Below are 22363 nucleotides of genomic sequence, written 5' to 3' on the forward strand. Positions count from 1 at the left end.
CAAAACTTTAATCTTCTTCTGATGAAGCCATTCCTTTGTTTATTTGGACATATGCCTTGGGTCGTTGTTATGCTAAAAGATGAAGTTCCTCTTCATGTTCTACTATCTAGCAGAAGCCTGAAGGTTTTGTACCAATATTGACTGGTATTGGGAACTGTTCATAATTCCCTCTACCTTGACTAAGGCCCCTGTTACAGCTGAAGAAAAACAGCCCCAAAGCACAATGCTGCCACCACCATGTTTCACTGTGGGTATGGTTTTCTTTTGGTGAAGTGCAGTGTTGTTTTTGCTCCAGACATATCTTTTGGAATTATGGTCAAAAAGTAAAATCTTTGTTTCATCAGAAAAGGTAAGAAAAGGCTTCCGTCTTGTCACTCTACCCCATAGCCCAGACATATAAAGAATACAGGAGATTGTTGTCACATGTACCACAGAGCCAGTGTTTTCTTCTCGTCTTTTCATCAATTTTGGAGGGATGTGCAGTTCTTGGTAATGTTACTGTTGTGCCATATTTTCTCCACTTGATGATGACTGTCTTCACTGTGTTTCATGGTATATCTAATGCCTTGGAAATTCTTTTGTACCCTTCTCCTGACTGATACCCTTTAACAATGAGATCCCTGTGATTTTTTGGAAGCTCTCTGTGGACCATGGCTTCTGCTGTAGAATGCAACTAAGAAAATGTCAGGAAAGACCTACTAGAACAGCTGAACTGTATTTGGGGCCAATCAGAGGCACTTTAAATGATGGCAGGTGTGCACCGACTCCTATTTAACATGAGTGTGATTGCTTAATTCTGATCGCCGGTACATCCCCAGTTATAAGAGAGTGTGCACACTTGTGCAACCACATTATTTTAGTTTTTTTATTTTTAATTCCTCCCACACACCTTTAAAAGATTTCAGTTTGTTTTTCAATTAAGTTTGTACAGTTTTATAGGTCACATTAAAAGGTGGAAAAAGTCTCATTTTTTTGACACAGAAATGTGTCCTGACATTCGGTCCGTGCTTACGGGGCTTTACGCACAAAATTAGTCTTTAGAGAAAGGGAAAGCACTGGAGCAATGCTAGTTCCTCTGGACTGGAAAGCTCTCTGCAGCTAAATTTTTTTTACCACTAAGAAGTCTGTAAAGTGCCCTACCTGAAGGACACTTCCAGGCTATTTCTGCAACTGACAGTCCAGTGGGGTCCGATCGTGGCATTTTAAATGCCAGTCAGGACATTCACAATCGCACAGCTGTGATCGAAGAGGCAAGCACTAGCAGTGATGTAGAGAAGAAAAAATCTCAGAGTAAGAAAAAAAGATTACGTAGTTAGGCCTAAAAAAAAAAAGACAGAAGTCCGTCTAGTTCAACCAATAGAAAATAAATAAATAGAAAACAACTATGTAAAGAAACTTATACCCACACTTGATCTAGAGGGAAGCAAAATAAAGTATGATCCAATTGCTCCAGCGGGGGAAAAATAAAGGAGCAAATTGGACCATGCTTTCCCGATGTCCCAGAAGGTGCTAGCAAAAATACGTTACTCTTCCACACAGCAGAGCTGGAGGAGATGACCGTGCTTCTAAGACCCAAAAACTATGACATTTGCCTAGATAAAATTAAGACTCTTGTTACTACTAACTTAGGTTTTAAAAAAAGAAAACAAACATTTTTTCCAATCCTATGCAAAAACACTAAATGGGTGTGGAAAATAAAATTCTAATCTAGAAAGAAAACAACGTATCACTATGCTCCACAGATTTGCTTTCCTCTGGGCATAAACAGTGACTTGTTTGTTAGACTGAATTAGAGATTTCTTTTGTCTCGGGATCATGTCAAGGCCAATTAAAAAGTATGCATGTAAACTAAATTAAGCATTATTCAAAAGATGTTACCATCCAACACAGGTAAAACTTTAAACACACAGCAGGGTAGAAGAGTACTGTTACATTAATATCCTTTGTTTATCTCCAAGGTACTGTATTTTTCAGTCTAGCCCCATAGCTTAGAACTGCTGAATACATTTACATCTCACTTAGCGTAAGACACACAGCTGATGAAAATTCATTTCAGCTGTTAACTTTCCACAGCAGGAGTTTTCTTACAGGTTTATTACTTAAATAAATCCTCAGATGAGAGTTAAAAGAGCACTTTACCCCTATACAAAACACACATATGATAAAGAATTAAATTAAGCAAAACATATAGCCAATAAATGTCACAACATTGTATGTGTTTAATAAAACTGAACTGTTATAATCATCGCACTTTACATTAATGAAAAAATCCTCCATTGGTAAAAATTGCAACTTAGAAGACCTGAGCCATTCTGTCAATATTTGAAGATGCTCAGGGGAAATTTCAACCTATTATGTAAGGCTAGGTTCAAACATGTCTGGCTGCGGTTTGTAGTCCGGAGCGGTTTTGTTCACCGGTTCAAGTGGAAATTTTTACTCAAATTCGCACCTGAACCGGACCCAAAATCGCACAGGACTCATTTAAAAAATGGACCGCAGTCGACCGGGACATGTGTGAACCGGCTCCATTGAAAGCCAGTCAAGTTCACACGTTATGCTTTAAAATGCATACTATTTGCATATATGTAAATTGTGCCTAACTCTTCCAAGAGGCGAGACTGGCTTGTAAGTCAAGTTTGTGGTAAAACTTTTTTCTACACAAGGTTGATATAGGGTTGAGATGTGGAGATTGCACTTGTTCAGTCCATAAAAGATAGTACTCTCCAGTTTCTTCACAAAATAGATTTTGCAAAGCTTAGAAGTATGTTTCAGGCGGTTTTCTTGCTTTATGATGGACTTAATACCAATCAGATGTTGACCAGATGCAGCAGCAAGAGGTAAAACAGGCAGCTTTTTTATACATTTTTCAGCTTCTTGTTATTTTGAAACACCTCAAACCTAAACTGGCCATTAATGGATTGAAATTTGGCCGAGTCAACGGGGACTGGTTGAATTTGGATCCATGTGTGGCTACTGTGGTTGAACAGAAGCCGATCTACTGCTCGACTGCAGTTCAACCGTATGTTTCCATTCAATCAGCATTGCAGGCAATAGGCTGCAGCGCTGATCTGTGTATTCTGACGGCTGGGTGTGTCTACATGCTGTCAGAATACAATTACACAGTGGGGAGGATTCCTGCATGCCCATCAAATGTGTGGATGGGGGAATCAGGTTTTTTTTTTTTTTTAATTTAGGCTGCTGGTTGAACAAAAAAAAAACTGAGCCATGTATGGCCAGCTTTAGACTCATACTTCCATAATTCTCTTCTCCTGTTGACATCCATCATCCAATATTGATTTTTCTGGCCAATATAGTCTTTGTATTTATAAGTGTCAAATATGGCTTTTGCTTTTGACCTTTAAGTGCAGCATCTGGGAATAGTTTTTTTTTTTGCTTTTGTTGGACATTGGTTTTTTGGACTATACCAAGGAAAATTTGAGCAAGGGGAATATGAGCTCAATCTTTCAACATCACAAATATTCACAATCCCAGAAACAAATATTTTTTTTTACTCTGGGGTTGGGGTGATAATCGGGTTCCTGTTGATTGCAAAAGTAAAAACACATCCCTCGACACCCTTTAGACACGCATGTTCCAAAGAAGTAGGCTTTAGCTATGCAGTCTGCCCATCAGTTGCTTGAACACATTCCATCAGACCTTCTTTTGGAACAGTAATTAAGCAACTGATCAGCACCTTACAACAAAAGTCTGCACCATCCAATGGCCAGTGAGATGAACATGCCCTTTAAAAGAGATGCCAGGGGAATGTGTTCCTTCGCTAAGACTTATCACTCGCTATTAATTACGCTTTCTTCTCTCAGTGCATCTGAATAGGTACAAAGGAAATTAATGCAGATGGGATTTCTGTAACAATTCTAAACTACTTATGGAGACTAAATGTACACAGAATTTTAAAGAAAGAGGATGAATCACTTGAGAATCAAAACTTGAAGTATATGTCATTTTCTTTTAACTTTAGTTCCACTTTAATGCATACTTGCCTGATATGTGTAAAGAATAAAGCAACTTCTACATTTGTCTTTTTTTTCATTCTACCAGAGGGTTGAATAACAAAAAAAAAAAAAAAAAGGACTCACTTGAATGTGTTGATGAGGGAATTCTCCCCACTGAGCCTTTGTTTTCTGATAGCAAGGAGACTTCCCCGCTGTCAGAATACACCAGCACTGCCGGCTATAGCCGGCAGCACTGATTGAGTGGGGAAGAGCCCATAGGATGGCTGTACAGAAGTCGATTGGTAGATTGATTTCTGAACAACCTCCTTGCCCATATATGAATCAACATTCATCAATGGGCTCCCTCTCTGACAGCTGAATGAAAAACAAAATTGACGGCAATAAAAAAAAAAAAGTGAAAAAAAAAACCACAGGGAGGGAGGGAACCCCTCAAATCCATATCAGACGCTTATCCGAGCATGATGCCTGGCCAGCGAGCACCCCCCAATACCAGGCCACGTCTCCTGTATTGCCAGCAGGTTCTATACACGGTACAGATGCATGACTTTAAAAGCAGGCTAAGAGGATCCCCAGGCACTATATTTAAAGGAATTTTTCATTTGTATTGTTTAATTATAAGCATTATTAAAATTACTGCTCCTTTAAAAACTATCTTTTTTAAAAACATTTTTTGCATTGATAAATGTCTCCCAGGGCAGTACCCAGGCCCCCATACCCTTTTTATGGTCAATAACGTGCACATAAGCCTTCAAAATGGGGACTTTTGATTCGAGTCCCATAGACTTCAATGGGATTCAGGTCTGAACTTTTGCGATGTTTAAGAGTTCTGGTGCGAACCGAACCGGGGGGTGGTCGTCCCATCTCTATTCAATATTTTAAAAAATACCTTCTCTCTCTTGTTGAAGACAAGTATTCAGTTCTTCTATAGTAGCTCTGTCTACTGATGCCTGCACTTTTAACTGATCTATTTCTTCTTCCAAGTTCATTCTGTAAGAAATTCACATAATGATCATTAAATCACTGCAAAGTGGTAATAAAATTTTAAGCGCAGAACATGTAGAATATGAAACCCTTATGTTCTTTACTTAGTTGAAGATATATTGCAGATTTTTGCCCATGAAAAAAAAAAAAAAAAAAAAAAAGAATATCATTTATTCGGCTTCAAATCTTAAAAAGATAACTCCCATTTATCTACAGTTCTCTATTACCAAACATTTTAGGTAAAGGGTAAACAGACAGCTATTGCATTAAATGTGTAAGATGCATATAGGTATTTCTCTGTACACAGAGACATTATATATATATATATATATATATATATATATATATATATATATATATATATATAGAGTATATTTAATGCTTAAATAACTAGTATGAACATTATATTAACAATTTATTTTATTTTACTACACCAGCAAATTCAACCGTCTATTCAATTTAAATGGACACGATTTCTGCCCCCTCCTCCAAGATATAATTTTTCTTTCAGTAACAGTTTATCAGTCCTCTTACAACCAATATTCACATTAGTATAAGTTGCTATTGTTTACTAGCCATTACAAGCCAGAACTTCAAATTAAGTTAATCCCAATGACTGAACAGAATGCCGTGAATGATAACTGTCACAGTTGCTTGTGCTCTCAACGAAACTGTCAACCCGGCAGCTTCCTTGGCTTTAAAGGATGGGAAGGTTTAGTTCAGCTTTAAGATAATGTTATTCAACCACTTTTTTGTTTCTTTGTTTGTGGGCTAAATGTGCACAGTTACATTATTATTGGATCAATTTAATTTGTATAATTTTCAGTGTCAGTGGAAACGCAATAATAGAGAATTTAAATGTAAGTCAAACTCCTCTTACTATTACTCTGATGGAGACTGCCGCAAATCACTAATCATGTATGGCAGTTGCCTGGTGTATTGAACAGGGATTTGTGTGGTACAAAGTTGGCTGAAGGTCTAAGAATAAATTGAGAGAGAGAGAGAGAGAGAGAGAGAGAGAGAGAGAGAGAGAGGGTATCTTATGTAGAGTGGAGTCTGGTTGGAAACAAGAAGGCGGCTAAACTGATAGGGAAAGCTTGTTCATTTCTGCTGCTTGGGGACCAAATAGGAGAAGGTAGGGTAACAAAGACTACCCAGGAGAAGCTGCCTGGGATATACTGTATAGTGTTGTCATGGTGGAGGAGGGACTAGACATGATGATTAACTGATTAAGAAATTCAAACCATTGTTGCTGGCATTGTCATGCGAATGATGTGAGACAGCTGGGAGAGTACTAAAATATAGAACGGAATGGAAATTAAATTGGTAGCTGCATTTGCAGGTAGAAAGTTCTGTTGATGTTCCTGACCTTCCTTGGCAATACACAGTACTGTAAAAAGGTCTATTTAATTTAATATAGTTGATAAAAATATTTTTCTTAAAGGTTTTTTTTATTACTCTGAATAGGTGTATCAATAAAAAAAAAATATTTTAGATTCCCAACCATCAATTTTGCAAACATCTAAGCAATACTAGAACATAACCGTAGACCACTTCCAAATAAAAAAAAAACATGCAGTCTCGGCAGGCATATAGCCCAGTGCTAGATCATGCACATATACTGTAAAAAACAGGTGCTAATTATTGATCATTGACATACTGTACATGTGGTTTGAATAAAACTGATTCACAAACAGAAATAAATGTGCAGAGGGAATAAAAAAGGACAAAGGACAGCCATACCTAAAAAGTGAGGCAACGCTAGATGTGACAGATTTTGCACTATGGCAAAGTGATCATAGCTACAAGACACAAGCTGGTCATTTTCTATCAGCAAGGTCTCAGCAGAAATTTCAACGGAAACAGCATGGAAATTCCCTGCAGGTTTGGGACAGCATTTCTGAAAACTCTTTAGTGATTATCAAAATTGTTGACACCCTCAATTCTTAAAAATACAATCAGATTCTTCTCTCTTACAGAGGCATCTAATCGATGTCAACTTAATTTTGCAGCATGGCAATGACCTCAAGTACACAGCTAAATAAAAAAAAATAAAAAATCAAGCTCATTTTCCTTCCAAATTGGAAAGGCAAAAAGACTGGTTATGTCAAATATTCCATGTTGTTTCTGTACTTAATGCACTTTCTAATAACAGAAAAATATTTAAGGACTTTTTTGATAGCGTTCCCCCTTTTTATCTTTTTAATTAATTTGAACAAAGACACAAACACAGCTCCATCTTCAGATTACACACTTAAAACACCAAACATCTTAAAGGATAAGTTCACCTTTGGGAAAAAATGTTTCATGTTCCACCTGATTTTAGGGTGGAACATACTGTATAACATGTTCCCAGTGCTGCAGCCACTGCCCAATTGCCTGAGGTGAGTTTGAGTAAGTATATTTTTTTCACGTTTTTTTGTTTTTTTCAAACTGAATTTTTTTTCTGCATAGGGCGCCCAAAATCCAAGGAGCACCTTTGGGCTTTCAATGAGCATAAATTTTACATCTATGCATCTAATTTCCTGACTACCTATAACATTATTGGAGGCCCAGGTACACCTGCAACACCCACAAAATTACCCCATTTTGGAAAGGAAATACTTCAAGGTATTTTCTAAAGGGCATAATAAGTTTTTGGAAAATGAAAATGTATGTTTTGTTTTTTAATACAAAGTTGTCACTTAATAAAGATATTTCTAACACACAACATTCTGCTCCTTCTGAGTATGGCGCTACCACATATGGGACTTTCAGTGCCTGGACCGATTATGTACCAGACATTGTATCTTGTGTATCACACAAATCAACCAATTGTATCAAAACCAATGTACTATAATGGTCACCTCTATACGAGGGATCAGGGAAATTTAGCTTAGTGTAGCGTCACGTATAGCAGTCCCTGCTCCTACAAGCCAAGCAAGCTCAGCCTACTAGTACATGGCTGCCCTCAAGAATGCCATGTTCACTGGCCAGAAAGTACAGGAGGCTAAAGAAAGGAAGAATGTGATGCTGGATGAATGTGCCTCACAGAACCTCCTGGTGCTCCGCCTTCACTACCTTTCACAGAGTCAGGTTGACAGCTCAAGGATAAGGCAGAACCACTCCCCAGGGGGAATGCTTTCTGCTGGATGAATGTGCCTCACAGAACCTCCTAGCACTCTATCTGGGGAATTTTGCAGCCCAACTGATTGAGCCCTTAAGCTATCAGCCGCTGGTTTCTCCCTGCTCTACAACGGGTGATGTTAAGCCTCTGCCTTTTTACATTCTGCTTTGTGTAGTGAACCATGGAATTGGACATTCATATTGCACTTTATTGATTTTTTTGATGAATTATACATTAATATAAATACACTTTGTAAATTAGCACGGCACATTTGGTGAACACACGTGGACATCGTTGCACTACATAAAAGAAGAAGTATCATAAAGTGATGTCTAGAGCAGAAATAAAAATTTCACAATTTTCCCACCATGCTAATCTAAAAACCTTTGCCACAACATATAGGATAGAAAAAAATATTATTTTAAAATGCTTGCATAAAGGAGTTTTCATTTCCACACAAATGCCTGTAAGTTTATTTATTATTTTTCAAAGTTCATTTTACATGTGGACTGCACTGTTATGTGTTTGATATAGGGTTTAAATATAAGCTTTCTGTATAGTAACTTTTAATGTACTTATTTGCAAAGTGTCACATGTAATACATATTGGAATTCTAAGTTTCTCTGATTGTATTGCAGTTTACAGAACTTTTGACAGTTTTGGAAGAAAACACAAAGCTATTTTTCTCTGTTTTGTTAACTGGCTGTCAGCTAAGGGATAGTGCGACAGCATAGTATACTATAGTACATATGTTGAATTATGCCGTGTACACACAGGCGGACTTTTCCGCATCAAAGGTCCGACGGGCTTTCCGACTGACTTTTGAACGAACGGACTTGCCTACACACGATCACACCAAAGTCCGGCGGATTCGTACGTGATGACGTACGACCAGACTAAAATAAGGAAGTTCATAGCCAGTAACCAATAGCTGCCCTAGCGTCAGTTTTCTTCCGTCGGACTAGCATACAAACGAACGTATTTTTCGACCGGACTCGAATCCATTGGAAAGATTTGAAACATGTTTTAAAACTAAAGTCCGTCTAATTTTCAACCGAAAAAGTCAGCTGCAGGTCCGATGAAGCCCGCACACAGTCGGAGTGTCCGACGGATTCGTTCCGTCGGACCAGTCTGGTCAAAAAGTCCGCCCGTGTTTACACAGCATTAGAGGTTTGATTTTATTTGAATCAAGTCATGATGCAGTGAAGAGAGGGGTAGGCTTAAATTATAAGTAGTTAGGGATTCACAGCAGCAGAACTTCAGCATACAATTTCAGCTGACTTGCAACAGCCGTTAAATTTGTTAAGTAATTTGACTTCCCGAGGAAGAGTCAGTTCCCACGCTCAGTCCCCTCCCTCGTAGCCCTCTCCTATTCTGGGATTGTCTAAATTACTTTCTGTGCTCACCCCCCCACCACCACCCCCACCCCTACTTTTAACCTCTCTACATAACCTTTCATGCAGCTGCTGGGGAGGAAGATACTATAGAGGGTCACTTGAACAACAGCTCGAAGTCTGATGGGATTGCTTACATCACATCTAAGATGGCAGTGCACAGCAACAGTTTCAGGTCTTTTGAATGTCAACACAAGGGCTGCTTTTTACAGGTAAATAACATACATACAAGAAGTTAAATGTACATATAATCTTATGTTAAAATTGTTGTTAAAATGAATGGCCTGGCAATAGCCTCTCCTAAAGTATAGTTCTAGGCAAAATAAAGAAAATCGGTACATCAACAGTACATGTACATCCCTATTGTTTTACCCCTTTACAAATGCATCAACGATGCTGGCAGTTGGTGTGTTGCTGTAAGCAATCGGTGACTGTCGCCTGGATTTACTGAATCATTTACCTATTGCCACACCGATTTGTCTTTTCGACATTGGACTTTGGCCCACAGATGTCTTTTACATTTTCAAAATCATTTTTTGTGACCCTCTACTACTGTTTGCTGAGTCACGTTATTACCACCCCATGTTTTCATGAAGGTATACTGCTTTTACTTTCTGGCTGTTATCCCTTGTGTCTGGGAAGCATGGGCTGCTAGTGCTTTCCTTCCATCTTGCAATCTTCCTATGCTCCACCTCCACTCTGGATGCTCCTCTGCATCACCAATCAATTTGCAGTGGGTACATTTTATCAGCTATAGAATCCTACATTGTGCTATTCAAGTGCAATCCCCTGAAGAAAACCACACTGGTCGAAACGCTTCGGGGCCACTTGGCAAAACGCATAATAGCTTGTCTATTTGGATTCACTGTATTACCTTGTACATGTTTAATGCCATTTTTGTATTTTTAATGTTCAGTGATGCCCTCTACTCTGATAGAAGTGAGATCTTAGCTTTTTAAAAAAATAATTGTTTTATATTTTCATTACTGTGTGTGACTATTTAAAAAATATCTGGGTGTCACAAAGCCCCAGTGTACCTCACCATTTCCCTTTTCCTTTGTGGACCATGTTGTACATGAATTGGGACTGACACCCACCATTGGTTATTGCTGGCTGTATATGGGCCTTTGAGCTATAATCCTTTTTGAGAACTGGTGCCCAAAACTGAACGACTTATTCCAAATGAGGTCTTATGGCGCGTACACACGATCGGTCTTTACGGCATACTTGGTCCGGCGTACCGGATTTCGTCGGACAATTCGATCGTGTGTGGGCTCCAGCGGACTTTGTTTTATCAAAAGTTTGACGGACTTAGATTTGAAACATGTTTCAAATCTATCCGATTGACTTGAGTCCGGCCGAAAAGTCCGCTCTCGTCTGTATGCTAGTCCAACTGACAAAAACCGAGGCTAGGGCAGCTATTGGCTACTGGCTATGAACTTCCTTGTTTTAGTCCGATCATACGTCATCACGTACAAATCCATCGGACTTTGGTTGATCGTGTGTAGGCAAGTCCGTCGTAAAGTCCGTTGAAAAGTCCGCCGGGCAAAGTATGCTGTAAAGTCCGGTCGTGTATACGCGGCATTACTAATGATTTTTTTACAGGGGCAAAATGAACTCTCTCTCTCTCTCTAGAGTACATACCTCTCTTAATACAAGAAAGAACTTTGCTCGTTTTGGAAACCGCAGGTTGGCATTGCATGCTATTATTAAGCCTATGATCTTCCAAAACCTCCAGATCCTTCTCCACCATTGATTCCCCCTAGTATGTATGATGCATGCATATTCTTAGCCCCTAAGTGCATAACTTTACATTTATCAACAATAAACCTCATTTGCCACAATAGTTGCCCAATTAAACAGTGCATTGAGGTCTTCTTGTAAGTTGGAGACATCTTGTAAGGACGTTATTCCACTGCATAGCTTGGTGTCATCTGCAAAGACTGAAATGGTGTTTTAATCCCAGACCCTATATCATTAATAAAGATATTAAAAAGTAAGGGTCCCAACACTAAACCTTCGAGTACACCACTAATAACCATAAACCATTCAGAGTAAGAATCATTAACCACTACTCTGAATTCTGTCTTTTAGCCAGTTTTCTATCCATTTACAAACCGATCTTTCCAAGCCTGTAGACTTTACCTTACACATTAGCCGTGTGTGGGGAACTGTGTCAAACGCTTTTGCAAAATCCAAGTATACCATATTCACAGCCATTCCTTTGTCCAAGGTTTAAACAACTTCTGTCTTTCATGAATCCACGCTGTCTGTTGCTTAACCGCTTGCCGCCCGCCGGCTGTCATATGACGGCCAGGCGGCGCAGCTCTCGTTCTGGGAGGGCGTCATAGGACGCCCTCGCCTTCTCGGCCCACCAGGGGGCACGTTCCCGCCGCCGGCAGCCATCGTGCGCTCCCGCCGTGTCACTGGGGACTCGATGCGCATGCCTGGTGGCCGCGATGTCCGCCGGGCACCTGCGATTGCCCAGCAACACAGCAGGACCGTGGATCTGTGTGTGTAAACACACAGATCCACTGTCCTGTCAGAGGAGAGGAGACCGATGGTGTGTTCCCAGTACAGAGGAACACCGATCGGTCTCCTCCCCTTGTAAATCCCCTCCCCCTACAGTTAGAATCACTCCCTAGGAACATAATTAACCCCTTGATCACCCCCTAGTGTTAACCCCTTCCCTGCCAGTCACATTTATACAGTAATCAATGCATTTTTATAGCACGGATCGCTGTATAAAAGTGAATGGTCCAAAAAATGTGTCAAAAGTGTCCGATATGTCCGCCGCAATATCGTAGTCACAATAAAAATCGCAGATCGCCGCCATTACTAGTAAAAAAAAAAAAAAAATAAATAAAAATGCTATAAATCTATCCTCTATTTTGTAGACGCTATAACTTTTGCGCAAACCAATCAATATACGCTTATTGCGATTTTTTTTTACCAAAAACATGTAGAAGAAGAATACATATCGGCCTAAACTGAGGAAAAAATGTGTTTTTTTTGTTTTTTTTTTTAATGGATATTTATTATAGCAAAAAGTAAAAAAATATTGCGTTTTCTTCAAACTTGTTAATATTCTTTTGTTTATAGCGCAAAAAATAAAAACCGCAGAGGTGATCAAATACCACCAAAAGAAAGCTCTATTTGTGGGGAAAAAAAAAGATAACAATTTCATCTGGGTACAGTGTTGCATGACCGCGCAATTGTCATTCAAAGTGTGACAGCGCTGAAAGCTGAAAAATGGCTTGGGCAGGAAGGGGTGAAAATTTTAGGATCCATGGGTGGATGCCATCTGGTTCAAGTGCTTTATCCACCTTTATTCCATGTAAATATTTCTGAACCATATAATTTTTAAGCCATTGTGAATCATTTGGGACTGTGTCAATACCATCTTCATTATGGACTTGAGCTCCCCATGCTCCTTTGTATACACAGCGCTGAAAAAGGGATTTAATAAATTTGCCTTCTCTTCAGTTACCTGCTCCAGATTATGTTGTACGGGGCCTACATGCTCAGGCCTGACATTTTTACTATTACTATATGTGAAGAATTTTGAGGGGTTTGTCCTATCTTTTGCAATCTGTCGTTCATTTTGAATTTTCGCGTCCTTGATTTCCTTTTTATATATTCTGTTATACGCTTTGTAACATTTAAACGATGATAGTGTGTCTTAATTTTTATATTTTTTAAAAGCTCTTTTCTTATTATTTATAGCTTTTTTAACTTTGTTCATGAACCACATAGGTTTTATTTTTAGCCTATTAAAAACTTATTGCCCATGGGAATATACTTTGCAGTGAGTTTGCATACAGTCTTATTAAAGAATTCCCGTTTCTGTTCTGTGTTCATCGATGTCAATATTCCCTCCCTGTGTAAGTCTTGGAGAGCAGCCCTCATCTTTGGAAAATTTGCTCTCCTTAATTTAGGTGTTTTTTAATTTCTTGTATGTGTTTGTTGGTTACAGCGAACATTAAAAAAAATCATGTTATGGTCACTGCTTCCCAGATGTTCTTTGATATGAATATTGGTAATAAGCTCTGCATGGTTTGAGATTACCGGGTCCAGCAGAGCATAATTCCTAGTTGGGGCCTCAATAAACTGGACCATAAAATTGTCTTGTAATAGGTTTATAAATTTTAGCCCTTTAACTGTTCCAGCAGTGCCATTACTCCAGTCAATTTCCGGGTAGTTAAAATCCCCCATTATTATCACTGTCCCAGCCCTTGCAGCCCTTTCTATCTGTGCAAGGAGCTGAGTCTCCACCCCCTCATTAACACTGGGAGGTCTATAACAAACTCCAATGATAACCTTTGTAGTATACACACCCATGTACAGTTCCACTCATAATGCTTCAGACTCATCACACTCTCCATCACCTAGGTCCTCTTTCACACTCGCTTTGAGATCACTTCTCACATAGAGACCGACACCACCACCCCTCCATTTTACCCTGTCTTTCCGAAAGAGAGCATAGTCAGGAATATCCAAAGCCCAGTCATGTGAAGAATGGAGCCAAGATTCAGAAATACCAATTAAATCATAGTTCTCCTCGTGCACCAGAGCTTTCAACTCACCTATTTTGCTTGCAGACTTCTGGCATTCTTGAACAAACACTTAAATTCAGATCCACATTTTGCACATTTATATTGCATATTTTTTATTTTAGTACAAATAGTACCAATTCCAATGGTTGTTTGTAACATGGGAGCCATAGCCCTTCCCCCATTCCACCCACCAATAGGGGCTGACCCCTGTCTGACCCATTATAATCTAATTCACCCCCTTCCCCCAAATCCTAGTTTAAATACTCCTCCAGCCTTCCCATAAACCTCTCCCCCAGCACAGCAGACCACCTTCTATTTAGGCGCAAACCATTTTTAGCATATAGGTTATACCCCAATGAAAAAAGTCAGCCCAGTGCTCTACAAACCCAAATCCCTCCTCCTCACACCAGGTCTTTAGTCATGCATTCAGTTCTCTAATCTACCTGTCTTTCCTGTGTTGCGCATGGCACAGGCAATATTTCAGAGAATATCACCTTGGAAGTCCTTCCCTTCAACTTGCAGCCTAGTTTTTTAAATTGATTTTGAAGGAGCCTCCACCTTCCATATATTCTGTCATTGATTCCCACATGGACCAAGACAGCTGGGTGACCAGCCCCTCCCAGTAATTTATCAACCCGGTCAACCATATGCCGAATCCTGGCACAAGGGAGACAGCAAACCATTCGGTTAAGGCGATCCTGGTGACAAATTATTCCTTCTGATTATAGAATCCCCTATTACCAATAATTAACTAGGCCTACCTGTGCTACCCTTACCACCTCTACTAGATGGGCTGCTCTCCCGGGTGCTAGGGGTAGCTGTAACATCTAGGGCTGCCACCACTGAGCTTGCCACCCCCACATCTAAACCCAACTTGGCAAATCTGTTAGGGTGCTCAAACCCAGGGCTGGCCTTCCTATTCCAAGAAGCTTCTCCTAGTCTCCACCCACTTTGTCCAAAACATTATCCAATGTCCCAGAAAACAGGGGGAGGCACCAGAGAGGCTGCTAGGATGAGTCATCCAGCCCTGAGTAACTGAACCCTGACCCAGATTCATAGCTCAGGCTTAACCTAAATTTTCCTACACCAACAGCTACACTAATAACCTAGCACACTAGAGGGTGTTACAGGAGGAAAAAAGAATGCCAACTAAGAAATAGAAAGCAGCCACACATGGGTTGAATATAAAAGTGAAACTGAGTGAAATGTGAGTAGAAAGCATTTAGTACAGCTGAAATGCAGCATCAGGTGCCCCTCTCCAAAGGACAGCTAGGACAGGCTATTTCACATAGAAGCAGAGCACATAGGGGGTTAAGGCATTCTCATTGAGGCTGCTTAATGATATGGGTGTGTAGTACCACCTTACCCCTGGGCAGTTGAGGTGGACCCTGAGCTCATTGGGCCAGCATTTCAGCTATCAGAACAATTCACTTTTTAGTGTTTGAAAATGAATTGGGTGCAGTCACTTCAAAAAGTTTGAATGTTTTTTTTTCTCCTGGAGAGGATTATGGCACAGAATGCACAAAACAGGCAAAAATACAGCTCCAGACCTCTCTTCTGGCAAAGTATGTATCTGGCCATTTAATGACCACCAGGCAAAACCCAGGCTACATGCAATCAATCACAGGTACCTTAATGCATGAACAGTGAGACCATGCAATATGCACTGGCAGCAGCTTCTACCCAGCTCTCCAGGGCACTCTTTAGCACAGAAGCCACCCCCTAAGATGCTACATACAAGCAGCTATCTTCCTGCCCTGCTACTTCTGGATGTACCCTCCAGCGGGACAACAAAAAATCCCCAGACACAAGCCAACCTCTGTTTCCTTAAATCCAGGCCCTTTCATCAGCATTACCCCTTCAGGCAGCAGCCCTGGAAGGCAAAGAAGTCCAGAATTATATTCTCTCCAGCAAAGCCTGGGAGGGAAGGCCCTTCTGGAAGGTTTCCCCAAACATTTATTTCATTCCCCAGCATGTATCACTAGCAATAAACCTCCTAAGGATTGGCCAGAGAGAAAATAAACAAACATTCATAAAATCGCTGCCTTTTTTCTCCTTGCCCTATCTACTGCAGAACACACCCCAGTAATAGGCAGAAGCAAGAGTCTGAACTTAGAATAACCCCAAACACAGAAACAATAATAATTAGCGCTCGGGCGGACTACAGCCTAGCGGCAATACTAAATTTAGACCAAGGGCACCCAAGGTTCCCTATACTCTCCCCCATCAGGAAAAAAATTAATCCCTGAAGTATGGAATGAATAATACTCTAATTTCTGAGAATTGTGTATTCTGGTTTTACAATGGGCAGGGGAGCAGTTGATTGAGAGAAAACAAACCGTAAAATACAGATTACATTTAAAATTCCACATGAGACTCAAAAATGTAGGGTTTGAAACAGGAAAATCTGGATGCCGCACACCGGATAAAGTTGAAAAAATCTTCTTTATTGTAAAACTTGGATCATCAAAAAATACAGGACAATCAGGCAGATAGTACAGACACAGCTGACGCGTTTCGCACTCGTTTCACACATAGCTATGAGTAAGCGCTCGAATTAGAGTGCGAAACGCGTCAGCTGTGTCTGTACTATCTGCCTGATTGTCCTGTATTTTTTGATGATCCAAGTTTTACAATAAAGAAGATTTTTTCAACATTATCTGGTGTGCGGCATCCAGATTTTCCTGTTTCAAACCCTGCTTCAATTTGCATTTAGCCAGCACCTGGGACTCCCCTCCTCTGAAGGATTCACTAATACACACCTGAAAGCAAGTCTTCCTGAGCGGTGATTCATTCTCTCTGTCCAGACTAAAAAATGTACAAATGTTTATAGTTCCACATCACAAAGGACAAAGACCAAGCACTGACAGGTTCCCTTTGGCCCCTTTCAGATCCGCCTGTCCGTTTTTCAGGCGGATCCGAGCGGGCCACCCATTGACTCCTATGGGCAGGAGGGTGTCAGTGGAGATGTGTCCGCTGACAACCGGCTGCCATCCGATCTGCTAAAAACAGACGTATGGCGATACGTTCAGCCGGCAGATCGGATGAGATCTGATGAAAATGGACATGCTGTCCATTTTTGTACGATCTCCCTATAGAAATCAGTGGGGCTCTAACAGGTCCCTCCCTGCTCAGTGAGCAGAGACGGACCTGTCATCCACCGGCTCAGTGGAGATCAACGGGGCAATCTCTCGCTGAGCAGACGGACTCCGCTGAGCGGATCTGCCTCCGCTGAGCAGATCTGCCCCATGTGAAAGGGGCTTTTTGTGCATAGTAATACCTTATTGCATAGTTAAAGCCATCCTACTTCTATCTAGCCAAGTAGTACATTGGCAGATAACAGAGAATGTAAATGTAATACAGTGTAATTGTCCACCAGATGCAAACATGATGTCAGATACTCCACCTACAAGAGAACAAAAAGGACAGCAAACACTGATGCCCCATTCTTACATGAACTAATCTCCATGACATTCAACTTTAAAAGTGCTTTCTTAGATGTATTTTAGGCATCCAACCCCGATCTTGCACTTCGTCACTATCTACTGGTGAAAAAGTATAACGCTTAACATAAGGTTCTTTTGTGTAGCAACTGTACATCTGATGGAAATTCTATAATAGTGATGGTGTAGTAGGTGTAATTAGTGGCTTGACCAATCCTAAAAATAGAGCATACCCCAACTAGTACCAACTAAACACACTAAAATAAAGTTTTAAAAAAATGTCAGAGTCCAAAAGAATTTACAAGTTCTCCTCATCACATGCTATAGTACCAACGCATGGCTCTCACCACAACTGTAGCAAACAGGTAACAATTCACATCCAACTACAGACAATCCAAGAACACAAGCCAGCAGTGTGCAAACTCCAGAACAAAGGATAAGACAACTGGCCCAAAACAATAAACAAGCAAGATCATTTACTCTCATCAGTATTAATTATTGCTATTAAATTGAAGACATAAACGTAATGTACCATCGTCCCATCAACTAGAAAATTGGGGCAGAAGTTTTGAGGCAACTATGGACTCTCGTGATACGGCAAAGACTCTCATCAGTACATCTTGACTGACTTTCCCCTCCTATACAGGCTAGTGATAGTGTAATCCACATCCCAATATCCAAGCTGAAGCAGAAAGATAGTTCCACATTCCCAGACAACTATGGCACTTGTCAACATTAGCAGGGGATAAGTCATTTGATCGATGAGGCTTTGACACTCCCAAATATTTCCAACTTGGCAATACTCATTTCAACTTACAGTGCATCACGGTACTGCAACCCTCACTCATGGGCCATCCATATGTTCATGAAACTCTGCAAGCAGACATGTTTGTGCAACTCCCTGAGATTCCCACAGCCTGGCAGCATATAAGAAGCAAGCAATTTATTAACAAACAGCTCCACAGCTTGATTCTGTAGGATATATAAGATACGTGCAGCGCTGTAAATTATTCAAAAGTGAAGTGACAAAATGTGAGAATCAACAAAAAAATGATAAATGTTCCTTATTAGTAAAACAGTCCATCTTGATTGTGAAACAATTATAGTCACCACGTGGATAAATAGTGAAAACAGTGGTCAAAATAATCCCCAAAGTAATGAAGGCGTATCATGGATAGTGGACCTAAAAATAGCTGATGTTATATAGGTCTAGACAAGCCTTTAATGTCCAATAGCAAAAGTGTAGGTCAGAAGAAAATATACAGGTATAAATCGCCTTGGAGGCCTTCTCAGGGGTTTGAGGTGAAAAAAATAAAGATTGTGCAGATACCACCACCCATATGAATGGAGGCTTACCGAAAGGTTGGGACCCAAGACAACGTATGCTGTACGAGTCAAACAGGCTTAAAAGTTGCCCCCTGGCAAAGATGAGGAGATCCCAATGGTACACTGGAGAAGAAATCCTAGGGGTGCTTCACCGGGATGCCTCCTCCATATGGGGGATAGAGACGTCCTTGGACAAACCCTTCAGCATTCAGGGTCTTCCAACTCCATGAGAGGCTGAACATGGAGGGGCAGGTTTGGCAGGGGGGATGCAGCAAACAAATTACTTAAAACTGCAAACAGGTGGCCTGGAGCAGACCAAAAAAGAAGAACCTGATTCTGTAGGCCTACACAACTGGCAGTCCTGGGATGGGAGTTTCTGGACACTTTTCTATTTATCAGCTTTGGCAAGAGGCTGAGATGACTCAGGAACAGCCAGGGCAGGAGTAAGCTGTGACTCAACAGCTCAGGCTCACACAACTAGACATAGTTACATAGTCAGGTTGAAAAAAGACAAGTCCATTTAGTTCAACCAAAAAAAAAAAAATTACAATCCCATATACACACTCCTATATCCACAGTTGATCCAGAGGAAGGCGAAAAAACCCCAGCAAAGCATGATCCATTTTTCTACAGCAGGGGGGAAAGTTCCTTCCTGATCCCCCGAGAGGCTATCAGATTTTCCCTGGATCAACTTTACCTATAAATGTTAGTACCCAGTTATATTATGTACATTTAGGAAAGAATCCAGGCCTTTTTTAAAGCAATCTACTGAGCTTGCCAGAACCACCTCTGGAGGAAGTCTATTCCACATCTTCACAGCTCTTACTGTGTAGAAACCTTTCCGTATTTGGAGATTAAATCTTTTATCCTCTAGATGCAAAGAGTCCCTCCTTGTCCTCTGTGTTGACCTTAAAGTGAATAACACAACACCAAGTTCACTATGTGGACCACTTATGTATTTGTACATGTTGATCATATTCCCCCCTTAATCTCCTCTTCTCAAGAGGGAATAGATTCAGCTCCTCTAGTCTTTGGTTGCCCTTCTATGCACTTTCTCCAGTTCCCTGATATCCTTTTTGAGAACTGGTGCCCAAAACTGAACTTCATATTGCAGATGAGGTCGTATTAATGATTTGTGCAGGGGCAAAATGATATTAGTGTCTGTATTAGTGTCACTGGTTCCTGCAAAGTGTCAAAAGTTTCAGTCAGTGTTGAATTGTCTTCCGCAATATCGCAGTCCCGCTAGTCACTGATTGACGCCATTACTAGCATAAAAAAAATCTAAATTCCATAAATCTAGCCCATAGTTTGCGGACACTAATGTTCACGTAAGCCAATCAATATACCCTTATTGGGATTTTTTTTACCAAAAATACATATTGGCCTACATTTATGAAGAAATTAGCTGTTTTAATTTTTTTATTGGATATGTTTTATAGCAGAATGTAAACATTTTTTTTTTCAAAATTGACAGTCTTTTTTGTTTATAGCGCAAAAAGTAAAAAATAAAACAGTGGTGATCCAATACCACCAAAAGAAAGCTCTACTTGTAGGGAAAAAAAAAAGACACATTTTATTTGGGTACAGCGTTGCAGTTAAAGTATTTTGCTACGGTATATCCTTATCTCTAAGAGTAGATGCAGATACATAGCAAAAGGTGTCTTAACTTTGTAAATTATATTTCGCTTCTTATGAGTTATTTTACCAGTTTGCTATGCAGTTTAACCCCATCTTTACTAAAACAGGCTTGTACTATATATATCTCAATCACTACTCCTCAAGAGAGATGAAAAACATACAAAACAGAAAAAAATCATTATTTTCGAGTTCAAAAAGTAATGTCGAGATAAACTATCAAAAAGTTAGCAAAAGGACAACAATGATATTAGTTACTGCTCAGGCTATAAGTTATGTTTACTGGGAACAATAAAACCATGGATGTCAACAGTTGCCATGAACACTCTACTGTACCATTCCTTGCTTTATCACAAATTAGCAATTGTGTGTTAAATTTAATCTCTTCATTTTTCACACGTTATTGTACAGCTACACAATAATCCTCTTTTTTTTTTTTTTTTTTTTATAGCAACACAATGTCTCGCCTTCATTACCTCTAAGCATATGAAATCATAAGTAACTGAAGATCTCAGTACGTCTTCAAGAAATATGCAAAGTCAAAATTCACCATGGGCTTTGGCAACTGAGATTTATTACTTGTAATACCTATTAGTGGTCTAGATGAAATGGAAATTAGCATATAAAAATGTATTACACCTCATTAAATTCAAAGTCTGAAATCATGTCTGTAGTGGTCACACACGGCAGGACACCGTTTTTCAAGCTGAGCAATGTTTTTTTTTTCTGTTGATAGGGTATTAATGTGCATTTTGATCTCATGCTGTAATAGATCTACTTGCCAAGTTGATACAAGTAAAAGTAGATCTTTGCAGTGTCCCTCTACTTCTTGTAATGTGCTACAGATTACAGGTGCTAAACCAGTAGTGCATGTACCAAAAGTGTGGCATTCTGATGGGCTCAAGGGTACTTCTGCTTGTGTAAACACATTCATCTGAGCAGTTTATAGAGTTCAAACAAATAACTCATATCTAGAACAGATCTGCATAAATACTTTTTGTTTAAAAATTTGGTAGAAAAGTATCCTACTAAATGTACACTTGATATCAAGGATACTTGTAAAATCTGACTTACACTAGAGGATCATCCCTAAACATTGTTTTTTGTAAAGAGATAGTTAAATACATTTGAGAAACACTGCCATAGATATTGAGCACTTTTGAGATGCTGAGTCTTGGGTAGCAGAGGACCTTGTTCTAGCACTGCCTTCCATAAGGTAACCAAAAAATGAGCTTCCACCAGTAGGCCTTAGTGTAATATATCTAATCAATTAAACTAAACAAATGTAACAGCTGTGCTTTCACTAAAGATTGATATACAGTAAAATGACTACAGTACACAAGCATTTAGTGTTTTAACCTTATGTGAAATTACAATTCTTTTTCAATAAGCAGCCAATCATGCATTTCTGAAACTGAAAGAAAATGCAAAGAAGAGGCCAGAAAATGTTTCACAGATATTCCCTGGATTCTCCTAGGGCATGTTTACACTAGTGGTGGATCACTTTTCAAAGGGTGTTTGACAGGTGGCGAGGAGGCATTAGGTCACCTTCTCCTCTCCTGCTTTAACCCACACCACTGTGCTGTAACCGTGTGCATTGCATGCTTCTGCGGTGCAGCACTATGCAAATGAATGGGTCACATTCAGCGGGCAGTTGTGCCACGATGCAAAGCTTACAAATTATATGGATTGTTAAGGTAGGCCCTCTTACTGTATATTTTAGGTAAAAATTAGGCAGAGTGTATGCTGTTTGCACAATTAAACTGTAATGTGGGGGCTTTAGCAAAAGGTTAAAAGTGTGGGATAGGTCATAGGTTAGGAACTTAACTGCTTCGTTAACTTACACTTGTTGCATCAGGCTCTTGGTGCCAACAATTAATTTTCCTCCTCAAGTGATTGACTGATCCCAGTAATTGTTCTTTTTATTACAATACCAAGACAGCACTCT

The 22363-nt window shown here is 39.9% G+C and overlaps 1 protein-coding gene across 2 annotated transcripts in view; it reads right to left on the reverse strand.

Moving 5' to 3' along the window:
- CNTLN (centlein) overlaps positions 1–22363 on the reverse strand; it is a 584642-nt gene that overhangs the window by 299637 nt on the left and 262642 nt on the right. For both annotated transcript variants that reach the window (XM_073636639.1, XM_073636630.1), the window contains one exon: positions 4861–4961. In XM_073636639.1, the coding sequence (XP_073492740.1) occupies positions 4861–4961 (101 nt within the window). The remainder of the gene's footprint in view (positions 1–4860; positions 4962–22363) is intronic.

The sequence above is a fragment of the Aquarana catesbeiana genome, linkage group LG01, assembly GCF_042186555.1.
Source record: "Aquarana catesbeiana isolate 2022-GZ linkage group LG01, ASM4218655v1, whole genome shotgun sequence".
NCBI classification, from domain to species: Eukaryota; Metazoa; Chordata; class Amphibia; order Anura; family Ranidae; genus Aquarana; species Aquarana catesbeiana.